The 12,025-nt window shown below is 38.4% G+C and overlaps 1 protein-coding gene across 1 annotated transcript; it reads left to right on the top strand.

The window, feature by feature from the left end:
* The first annotated feature begins 6,823 nt into the window (after positions 1-6,823).
* Positions 6,824-11,485, top strand: fsta (follistatin a). Its single transcript, XM_067407035.1, has 6 exons — positions 6,824-6,957; positions 8,193-8,384; positions 8,673-8,891; positions 9,050-9,274; positions 9,650-9,880; positions 11,397-11,485. The coding sequence occupies exons 1-6, from the start codon at positions 6,864-6,866 to the stop codon at positions 11,483-11,485; spliced, it is 1,050 nt and encodes a 349-aa protein (XP_067263136.1). The 5' UTR covers positions 6,824-6,863.
* Positions 11,486-12,025: the final 540 nt, after the last annotated feature.

Genomic DNA, 12,025 nt, shown 5'->3' with positions numbered 1-12,025 from the left:
CATTCAGACGTTTAATTAGATTGCTTCAAACTGATTTAGTTTAAATGTTGGGACTGTAGTTCAAAGTATAAACTAATGATTTTTTTTTCCTTCTGCCAAGCAGTACAGAGTACAGTAATTCAGAAAAGACCAAGACCTACTACACCCACACACAGAATCATATTCTGATAACTGTATATTGATATATTATATTTCAATAATTATATTGCATCACAATGTTGCATATATTATAAGAGAGTGACCCTACAGAGGATAGGCCGTTTGGATGGCTGCTGGAAACACTACTGTTCAGAAGACTTCTGTGGTTCCTTCTATCATCCACAAGATGGTGCTCTTGGAAATGGTTTTGCATTAACATTGGCACTCATGTCCAACTGTCCAAGCCTCTTTCCAAGAGTTTGACTTTAATCTTCGACTTTGTTTCCCTGTTTATCTTCCACCCTTATACAGGGTTTTCAACCAACTGCTGTTGACTTTTTAATCATCACCTATGGTGTTGTAAGTAGTCTTGTATTGTTACATTATTTCCAAGGCTGTAAACAGAAAGAAAAGTATCTACTTTGTATCTACAGTATCTACTTTGGAATGGCTTAAAGGGATCCTATTATGCGTTTTCACTTTTTCAACTTTAATTTGAATTAAAGTGTGTAATGTTGCTGTTTCAGCATAAAAAAGATATTCAAGGTTACAAAGCTCAAAGTACACAGGGAGTTATTTTATTTAGGCGAATAGAATCCACTTTTCAAGAACTACAACGAACGGCTCGTTTGGACTACAATTCATTTTTCCAGATCTTGTCACAATGTTACTCATTTAAATAATCTCAACCCACGGAATTTGCTAAAATTTGGGTGAGGTCTAGTTAAAGGTGCTCTAAGCGATCCTGGATGGAGTAACTTCCTGTTGACGTTTGAAGTATTGTCAAACAAAACAGAGGCTGGCTAGACCCTCCCTCCTCCTCCTCCCCCTCCCCCTCCCCTCCATGCTTCCTGAAACAGTCATGAACGCGCATTTAAAATCATTCTTGTCGGTTATTGGCTGGAGCATGTTTATTATGTTTCGTGGTCCAGGCTGCACCAGTTTGTTTTTATTGCTGTTTTTGGAGCTTATGGCGACTACAGAGACCGCGTTTTTTTTTTACAGTGTGTTCAGGGGACAGGCAGCTAGCGGATAGTGAGGAGATGTTTGACAAAAAAAATGTTTTGGCCTAAAAACGCGTGACGTGACATTGCTTAGAGCACCTTTAAGATGTGCTAGAGAAGATGAAGAGTGTTGTTGCTGTTTTTTCCACCCTGGAAAAAGTTTGTCCAAAAGCAGTTAAAATTGGTTAAAATGTATTTTAACACTGTTCCTGAACATTATAACCCCAATGTTTGTGTTTGCGCTACAGCTTTCAGAACCTAATAGAGCACAATGCAGACTATGCACAAAAGCTGCTCCTGTAGCCATTTCCATTTTGTTGGGACAATCTGTTGTTTATGGGTCACAACTTGTAAGTATGTCTTATTATTTTAATGTAGTTGTGTTTTCTATTAACAGATCCAATTATAAGATTTCTGTAGTTGCTATGATTTAAACAAAGGGGAAATCCTGCATCTTGTTTTCAGGAAGTGTTCCTGTGAATCTGAATCAACAAAATGATGGCGTTAATGGGAAGACTAATTAAACAACTCACCCACTCATAGATATCACTGCTTTATGTCACGTCAAAATCAAACTTGAAATGGCCTGAAAACATGACGACTGTGTGTGTGTTTTTTTAGTGAGCATTCAGCTTAGTGAAATTTAAGGTGCATCTTCGTGTCCGTGACGTGTTTCCTGAGCTTAAAGGGATAGTTCATCCAAAAATGAAAATACTGTCATTTACTCGCCCTCAAGTAGCTCCAAACCTGTATGAATTTCTTTGTTCTGCTGAACACAAAAGAAGATATTTGGAAGAATGTCGGTAACCAAACAGATCTCGCCCTCTGTTGACTACCATAGGGAAAATAAATACTATGGAAGTCAATGGTGGCGAGATCTGTTTGGTTACTGACATTCTTCCAAGTATCTTTGGATGAACTATCCCTTTAATGACTGATGATTTTAAAATATGTTGACTTTTAAAAAGAAAAGGTGAACATCAGTTCACAGATAAAATATATTGTTTAAATTGTTACTGCCTTTAGTTATTATTTGACAACTTGATGAGATATATACTTTGTTTTAATAAATAGAATTTATTTTTGGGTTCTTTATCTCTTTTTGCTTACTCCCTAAATGGTAGATGTTCTGCATAAATGATGGGGTGTCATGACAAGAGGTTGAGAAACGAGTGGAAAATGTGTGCAAAAATGCACAAGAACATCCAGCACCTCAGTAAACGCTGCTGCACCTTCTGTTTTATTGAACTCTATTCTAGCGTGTCTATAAAAAAACTGTATTGTTCAACTGTGTGAACCTTTTTTTCAATTCTTTAATTATTTGTATTTTTTCAAAGATTTAGACTGTTTTAAAATCTTTCACTTTGTCAAATTTTGTCAAAATCTGTTGAATTTTCACTTATTTTACTCTAGTTTTAATAAGAGTCTCATTTGTGAATCTTCCTAGTTGTGGCATTCATAAAAAAACATTCAGGGCTCAAATTTTTACTTGCCCTGCCAAAATTTTCACTTGCCCCACAACAAAAAATGAATAAAGTAACAGAAAAGAAAATGGGCCTATAAAATAAGACAAGCTATTGTTTTTGTTGTTTTTGATACATTTAACCTTAATAAATAAGGTTATGACACCAAAAGCTACTAGATTAACTCACTTAAATTTTAAATATTGTTAAATAAATAAACAGCAAGTAATAAAATAGTAATAAATAGTCAAATTACGAGTACTAGCACAAATGAAATAAACAATGCTTTTAAAGTTTTTTCATGTAGGTTTAAACAGGAGATTTTCAGGTACAGAAATTGTAATATCTATAACTATATAACTATAGATATATAATATAAGTATAGATTAAACTTTATTAATCAGTCGAGAGCAGTTACAGATGCATAAATAATGTTTTGAAATGTTGAAAATATAAAACGTTAAATACTGTTTTTTTTAATTATTTTAAAAATGAAAAGACACTTTAAACCTGAAATTAAACCCGCCAGTAGGTGGCAGCAAGTCCCTGCTAATGAGCGAGTCATTGAGATTCAACCAATTCATTCAAGCGGCTGATTCATTCAGGAAGTGTTGCTCAGAGACGCAAAACAATTATGTGGACTTTGTGTGGAACTATTTTCGTTGGCGAAATAGAGTGAAACAGGCGATTTGGTGTCTAAAATGTAAGTCACTTGATATTAAGTTCTTGTTCATTAAAATGTACTCTGAATAAAATCAATATCACATTGATATTTGGAGAAAAACGGCGCTGTGTAATATTGGTTACCTATATTAAAGCAGAACTAAGCAAGATTCGCGAAGCTCCCCCTACAGTTTCCTTCAGTGAATGACACTGTCATAAATACTCCAAGCGCAGCTCTGCACTACAACGACTACAACACTCGCCAGCGCAGTAGTTTTGCAAATACAGTACAAGAAAGAGGAGGTGGGTAATTTGCAAATACAGTACACTCGATGGAGGTGGGTAATTTTCGAAATTGTCTTATAAAGACATACATTGTTTTTGAATTACCGTAAAGCATTTTGTCACTCTCGCGTGAACGTGAACATGAGGCGATTGTTTCGGGTCGGCGCAGCTCAACTTGCAAGTGCTGTATTCTGGCGTAGACGTGCCAGAGGGGGTTAGTGCTCGCCTCAAACACACCACTACAAGTCAATTAACCATCGTAAGGACTTAGAAAACTATTTATGAAGGTAAAAAAAAGTTACTTAGTTCTGCTTTAAAGGATATAAATATAAAAGATATAGCCTACAGGTACAGGGGCATTTTTGCCCATTATCTTGAATTGTGGGTCATTCAAAAGGCATTTTAATAGACTAAATCACGCAGTGAAAGCGTACTCTAAATATGCACGCGCACTAGTCTAACCAACTACGTCACATAGTGTATGTGTGCACTCAATGGGTGTGTTTTTGTTTGGTTTTGTAAATTGAGGGACATACTCGATAATTTCAGATCGTTAAATCAACAACTACGATATCATAGACGATATATAACGCACACCCTACAGCACTGGCCCGATCGGGCAGTCCTTATTGTCCAGCCCTGAACATATTTATTTAACAAACCTTTCTTAGACGTATGTAGGTCTGCGATAAAAAACATATTTTGATAAATATTAAGACAATAGGCTACTTCAAGAGGGGAGGCATTAGCTCAGATTGATAGAAACCACAGATGGGAACTATCACTCACATCGTGACCTTTTTACCTTTATCAAGTGCCTTTGTTGTATATTTTCAGAAGAGTTTGTATCAGAACATTGTTTGTTATGAATGATTTACAAAGTCACCTGCTGGGTTAATGTAATTTACTGCTTCCTGAGGTCTGAGTTAAAGCCAATTTGCAGAATTTTGGAAGCAATAGTAGATACTGGAGGTATGAATAATACATCATCTGATCTCAGTAGTTGCTTTCATAAGGTAACCATGTTTAATTTTGTATTATTTTTTGAGTTTCTGTCAAGTATCTTCAGAACATGTAAGTTATAATGTCTACTATGTAATGTCCAAATCAACTGTACAAGCACTGCACTACCACAAGATGTCAGCATATCATTACCATTCAATAAAACTGTTAAGGTGGTGACAAAATATAGCTGGAGGAACCTTATGAAGGTTGTGGCTTTCCCCCCAGTATTAAATGAAGCATTTTCCGAGAGTTTGCGCAGTACACAAAAATGCTGTCCTCTACTGCTCAGACCTACTGCACTAGATCAATATCTAGATCAAAAGTAACTAAGGTGTCTAGCTATATCGTTATAATAAAGTACTTTTGTTTTTATTTACTTTGGTTTCCACCGTATTAATAGGCGAAGTCAGGCTAAGTTTATTTATCATTTAGCATATCTGGATACACAGGACATCATCTTGGCAGTTAGAACATCAACAAAATATTTTATCCAGCAAATATTATTTATTCTAATCCAAGAGGGATGAAACAGGCTACACAAACAACTAATGATACTGTGGGAAAAAAAACACAAATGTGGATTTTGTTTTGGATACGTGTTTTTGAAACCAAGCAATGCTTACAGTTGCCTCAACGTGCACCACATGACACGGGACAAACACTGCAGCTAGGGAACTTGAAATGATACACTCCCTGTCATTATGCCTGTCATCCGGTTGGCTCATATTGTAACTGACAGCCGGTGAAACTACACGAAGATTTAACATTTCTTGGCTTGAACAAAAGGTATTAGCCTACATGCTTTGATCTGAGACTTTATGTGACGCACTAATCAAACACAGATTAGAAAGAATACTAATATGTGCCAGCTATCAGCCACATTTGGCCCAAAAGTTCTTGCTGTCTGGGATATCACTGCCAAAGTATTGGGAAGTACTTTGTACAAACTCTGTTTGATCCAAAAGTTAACCGTACAGGCTACAATAGACTATCCTGGAGTTGTATGTATTGCTAGTCAACAAACGTGAAGTGGTGTCAGTAGATATGGAGGACAGAAACGCGTCATTTCTGAATGGAAAACATAATCATGATCGTGTTACATAAAAGTTACAGCGATCCGATTCAAACAAACTAGACTCTGATGCTCTTGTGGGTTTCATCCAACTTCATTGGCTGTTTGTTTCTCTTTATTTAATCGATCAATGATCTTCATAAGTTAGTTCTTAAAGCCACCCAGATTGTAAATATGGTTGGCTTACAAATGTAGATTCATTGGCAATTCACCACAAGGCTAGGTCCTATGACTGGAAATAAACCCGAAAATAAAACAATTCCAACAGTCGAATCAGATTAAAATAGAGAAAGTGATACTCTGAACTCTTACTCCCGTCCTCTCTAAACTAACAACATGCAGTAATAATAAGTGAAGTTGAGCGCGCGCGCACATTCGTGTCTGTTTTCTGTGGTTCAGGAGTCTTGCAGAAGAGGTCGCACGTGCACCTCCACCACAGAGGGAAAATCCTCCTCCAGTCATTCTCGCGTGTCTCACTTCTATGGAAATGAATTCCGTGTAGTCTGCCTCGCGCCACCGCCGTTCGGAAATTGAATGGGATATAGATTATGATCCCGGAGGGAAACCGCAACACCTGTCTCGTCTAATAATAGTCTTTCTCGCTTTTATTCTGTAGTCTATTGTCTCCTTGCGCAGATCACCTTTCAGCAGTAACCTTGTGTTAAATTAACACCCTCTACTGTTAATCAGACTTGTCATGGCCTAGAAAGTTGTGACATTTCCCATCTCCGCCAAGGGTCGTGGGGACTGCCGCAGTTGTGGGCTATTTGTAATTCACACCCGGCTTCAAACATGTTCCCTTTTGTTAACGTTAAAAACACGATATTCGTTGGACACTATGAGTTTAAAAATGTTGTTACTTCTGATAATATTAATTTCCTGTGTAACTGGACTAGTCACATCTGACCACGTCTGATCAGTCCATAAACGATGGACCATTTTATTTCTGCTTCCTGCGACTTAGTATTCAGCAAAACTCAGAAGTGATTTAGGGGCAAGAGAAAGTTTCAACCAGCCATGTCACCTGATTTGGATTGAAAGAACTTGGGGGAAAAAAACTCTTTCTCCCCACCCCCACAGAGAGGAAGACCGCCCACACCACAGACAGTCGGCCCGAGACCCCTTATACACTTAAAAAGAGGTGGCACTCTGAGAGCAGCGTTCATTCAGCACTGCCTGAGTAAGAAGATTACTTTTGCGCTGCTCGTCTCAATACTCTTTCTCTCTTTAAACATGCTAAGGATGCTAAAGCGTCAGCACCTCCACCCGGGAATGATTTTTTTACTCTTATGGCTCTGTTATTTGATTGAAGATCAAAAGGTGCAAGGTGAGTGCACTTTTTTCGTTCTTTTCTTCTCTTTCTTTCTTTTTTTTTTTTTTTTGCTTTATTTGTTTCTTCAAAATTATTCTTTGACACGCTTTAGACATGGATGTGGGCTGCAATTCCTCCAGAATGAAAGTATTCCTTTAGAATGGAAGAGAGCTGCTTAAATACTAGACAACTGTAAAGTTTTGTTCTTGGCTCGCGCCTGCGTTGGTATCCTCGAGACAGGTGCGTCCTTACATGCACCATTATTTAAAAGAGAGAGAAAAGAACAGCGACAATTTACTAGGCTGAATTAAAAAAAGAAAATTGTAATAGAACATTTTAAGATTGTCAAAACTAGAGGACACCGAGATGCATTTCTTGTCTTTATAATAATGAATAGCCTACAAATGTTTAATATCAATATTGTCTAGCAATAATAATAATAATAAGAATGAATGTTTTGTTTAAATGCATATTTAACACCCTCTCAAATAAACATTTATGCATTAGACATTCGATTGTATTTCTCTCTAATAGTAGGTATAGTGAAATTAGACACTGCCTACCTCGTCTGGCTTTCAAAAATCAGTGGACATAATGAAAAAAAAAATGCATTTAATTATTAGAATCGCTTTGCGCATCTGTCATTAAAAAGGCACGATCGTTTTTGAAAACAAAGTTTGATGAAGCTCGCGTGACTGTATGATTTAATTGGATTGTCTGGCGCGTGGTGCTGGCGCGAATGCCTAATTTTACACATTAACACGACTAATTCCCCTCAGGGTTGACCCGACAGTTGAAAAAAATATCTGAAGATTATTGTGAGCAGCGAATAAATGCGTTTGTGTTGGTAAAAGCAGCGTTTTAATGCTCCTGTAAGTGTGCTGAAACGTGATGAGCGCAGACAGTTGGCACAGAGCGCTCGAGGAACTGGAGTCTAGACTGCCATGCACATTGTTTAAATAGGTGCGAGTCTGTCAATCTGCCACTTACTTTAAGACAATAAATCTCTGCACGGTCGTAACATAATCGACGACAGGAAAAGCATATTCCCGAGCAGACCTGGAGCCCTTGAGTTGTCTGGGTGAAGGCATGCAAGTGTAAAATAGTCGCATTACGTTGGGAAAAATCAGACAAAATACAGCGGGGGAGGGGGAGCAAGAGAGCTCCAGCTAATACAGGCTGCACGTGTTGTGTCTGGGTCATTGGCTTCAGACTTTAATACGACTGGCTCTTTTTCTTTTTGTTTACAGCTGGTAACTGCTGGCTACAGCAAGGCAAGAACGGGAGATGTCAGGTCCTCTACATGCCTGGGATGAGTCGAGAGGAATGCTGCCGGAGTGGGAGGCTCGGTACATCTTGGACCGAGGAAGATGTGCCAAACAGCACATTATTCAGGTGGATGATCTTCAATGGCGGTGCTCCAAACTGCATACCTTGTAAAGGTAGAATCCCATGTTCGTTTGTTCAGGTGGAAACGTCTCATAAGCATAGGGTTCATGTTATACATAAGAAAAACATGTTACATGCATATTTAAAAAGTATTAAGAAAAAAAGTTACGCATAATAACTGTGCCGCAGTGTCCCCATCCCCATTACGCTCTCTCACACACATACAAATAAAGCCAAAGTAATAATAGATTATTAATGTGTGCTATGAATGTATAACAATAATAATAATAATAATAAAAAATGTAGCTGCTTTTAAATATCGTGTTCCTCTGAATTTTTAGAGACATGTGATAATGTGGACTGTGGCCCTGGGAAGAGATGTAAAATGAACAGGAGGAGTAAGCCTCGCTGCGTCTGCGCCCCAGACTGCTCCAACATCACCTGGAAGGGGCCGGTGTGCGGCTCAGATGGAAAAACATACCGAGATGAATGTGCCCTTTTGAAATCCAAATGCAAAGGGCACCCGGATCTGGAGGTGCAGTATCAAGGCAAATGCAAAAGTAGGTAACGCTGCTTTCACGCAAAAGACAGGCTTTTATATTTAGTATTTACAAAAGGTGTTTACGGTAAATAGAGTCACACATTTCAACTATAAAAGAATAATAATTCTGGTCATTGATTGTGAAAACCATTCCGTCTTCCCTTCTCATCTTCACAGAGACGTGCCGTGATGTCCTCTGTCCGGGAAGTTCGACTTGTGTGGTGGACCAGACGAACAACGCCTACTGTGTGACATGCAACCGCATATGCCCAGAGGTTACGTCTCCGGATCAGTACCTTTGTGGCAACGATGGGATTGTTTACGCCAGCGCGTGCCATTTAAGGAGAGCCACGTGCTTGCTCGGCAGATCCATAGGAGTGGCGTACGAAGGGAAATGCATCAGTGAGTGTCCACATACTTTTCGCTAAGAGTTGTGAAGTTTCATTTAAAAGAGAAAAGTTAGAAATAGTGCAGCTTGTTTTCATGCGCAGCTAGGCGGGGTATCAATTCAGAGTGCATAATACAACAATGGCGAAATCTTAAATGCACTCTGTTCCATCAGTCTTTCGTGACAATCCCAATTGTGATTATTTCTTGCAAAGGAAAGTCATTGGTGTCTAATTGTTTCCTGATGTTGGCAACATCATCTCGTGTGTTATAACAAACTGAGCGTGACTGGCCTACAGCTCTCCGCAACAACAACCACATTTAGGCATTTCTTCACATGAAGTGTTATCAGTAGAAAGTGACGTTTCTTTTCCCCTGTTGTGTTTATAGAGGCCAAGTCATGCGATGATATCCAGTGCAGCGTGGGGAAAAAGTGTCTATGGGATGCCAAGATGGGTCGCGGGCGGTGTGCGGTTTGTGTGGAGTCATGCCCAGAAAGTCGCTCGGAGGAGGCCGTGTGCGCCAGCGACAACACCACATATCCCAGCGAGTGCGCCATGAAGCAGGCCGCTTGCTCTTTGGGGGTTCTCCTGGAGGTTAAGCATTTAGGATCTTGCAACTGTAAGTAATTCATCTTAAAAGACAATCCAGTGCTGCCCCCAGCAACCTCCTCCCCAAAACCTCCCACCCCTCCAAATAACGCCTCTTCATTCCCTTCCTGCTGCTAAGAGTTAAGCTACAGAAAGGACTTATGATTGGAAGTTCTTTGCATGTCCTCTTTGGCTGGCTTCATTAATTTTGCATTTTCTTCAGAAGAAAAAAAGAGAGAAAGAAAAGAATACAAATGTTTATTTAAAAAAGAACCTACAAAATCGATGGAAATCAATGAATACAATGTAAAAAAAAAGAAAGAAAATGTTACAAAGAGCTCTTTCAAGGAGTCGTTTGACATACTAATTTTCTTCATTTAACTAACAAGAAAACATGTGCAGACTAACTCTTGCAGTTAGTGGACATCGCCACGCTTGAATTCTAGTTCGGTCTGAGTTCATATTTCCCCCATTGTTATAGTGTAAATGTAGAGACTTATATAATCATATCAACTTGTCAATTCCATATTCATGGTTATTATGTAAGTGTTTTATGAATAATGTTTTTTGTTTGATTTATACGTTTGGCTGTAATCGATTTCAAATGCACTATGACATAAATAGCCCTGAGGGTTTGAAAAGACATGAATCCTTTTCCTTACACTCACATAAGGTGATTGTAACATTGGTGCCATTGTTTAAAAGTTAACTAGACTACCTATTTCGACAGATGGTTAGCTAGCTTTGAGAATGAATTGATGAAGCTAGGTCTGCCATTATTATTCCAGCATCAAAGAGAGGGAATACTTACATTCCAATTTGTGCTAGCAAACGAATCAAATGATCAATGTGAATGAATCACTTACCTTAATGTTCTCGTGCCTTAAGGTATCATTTCAAGGGACCAACTTTATGATCACCTCATGGTTTGGATGACGACAGCATTTTACAGTTTGCAGGACAAGAATATGTTATTATGTCTCAGTCTCTGCTGTTAGACATCTAACGTTAGAAAGGTGAATTTGTGTGTGCAGTTCTGCTGTGGTCGTGTTGTCCTGTTTGTTTGTGAGGGACTATTTGTTTCATTGCTTCGCCTGTCATTTTTTTCAATGTAAATGTTTTTTGTAGAATATATATATATATATAAAATATACCTCAGAACTGTGCCATTGCTTGACCACGTAGCTACGGTCGGCTGGTATACAACCGTGCATCCAAAGTGATGGATGTAGACGCAAAACCAGAAACAAAAAAAACAAAAAAACAGCCAGTCATGGAATGCAAGAGCATTTTTTGGGCTTGATTCAGAAACAGACCTGAGCCATTAAAGCTTCTGATCAGCCTCGTCCCGTCACACCGCTGACTTCCTTTATTATGTACGCCTTGTCACATAATTTTGGGAGCCAGAGCACCTGGTCAAGCTGGCAAGTAGCCTAAAACCCACTAGATTGTTAGAGGCTTTGGGATAAAAAGACAAATACTCACATACATTCTGCGCTGTTGTGGTCTATATTCATGCAACAGCTACCATGTATTCTCCCATATAGCCATTACTGAAGACCAGGAGGAAGATGACGATGAGGAAGACCAGGACTACATGGCTTATATCCAATTATCACCTGTACTGGATGGATAAAGCCCCATCAACCAGTGGAACAGTCCTAGGGCACGGAATCATGTCCACACTGTACATATGTGTATGCTAATTTATTTTTCAGAGAAAAAAGAAAGAAGTATACATGTAGTTCAGTCTGCTTGATGTTTATTTATACAGTGTTCTGATTTATAATTTATACATTTACAGTGTCTGGCTTACTTGTCTATCATGTTATTTTGTTATCACTTATGTTGTCTTTCCCTTTTCTTTCTTTCTTTTTTTTTTTTTTTTATTATTATGACTGAGAAATATATTTGTCCAAAGAGAAGCAGTGTTATTTATTGTGAGGTAAAATGCTATCATGTAAAGTGTGAGTCTTCTGCAAGCTGTAAATTGCATTCCCTGAGCTGTATAAATGCTTATCAATGTCAATTCTGTATCACAGATGTTTATTTCACACATACCTGCATGTTAGCTTGTGAGTTTATTTATTGGAAAAAATGTCACTCTTTAATGTACATGTATATTTCTGGTTTTGTTTACAGTTCAGTGTAACTGACCAAAGGGATTTTCTTGAAC

This window comes from Chanodichthys erythropterus, chromosome 13 (assembly GCF_024489055.1).
Source record: "Chanodichthys erythropterus isolate Z2021 chromosome 13, ASM2448905v1, whole genome shotgun sequence".
NCBI classification, from domain to species: Eukaryota; Metazoa; Chordata; class Actinopteri; order Cypriniformes; family Xenocyprididae; genus Chanodichthys; species Chanodichthys erythropterus.
This window is presented reverse-complemented; position numbering and strand designations above follow the sequence as displayed.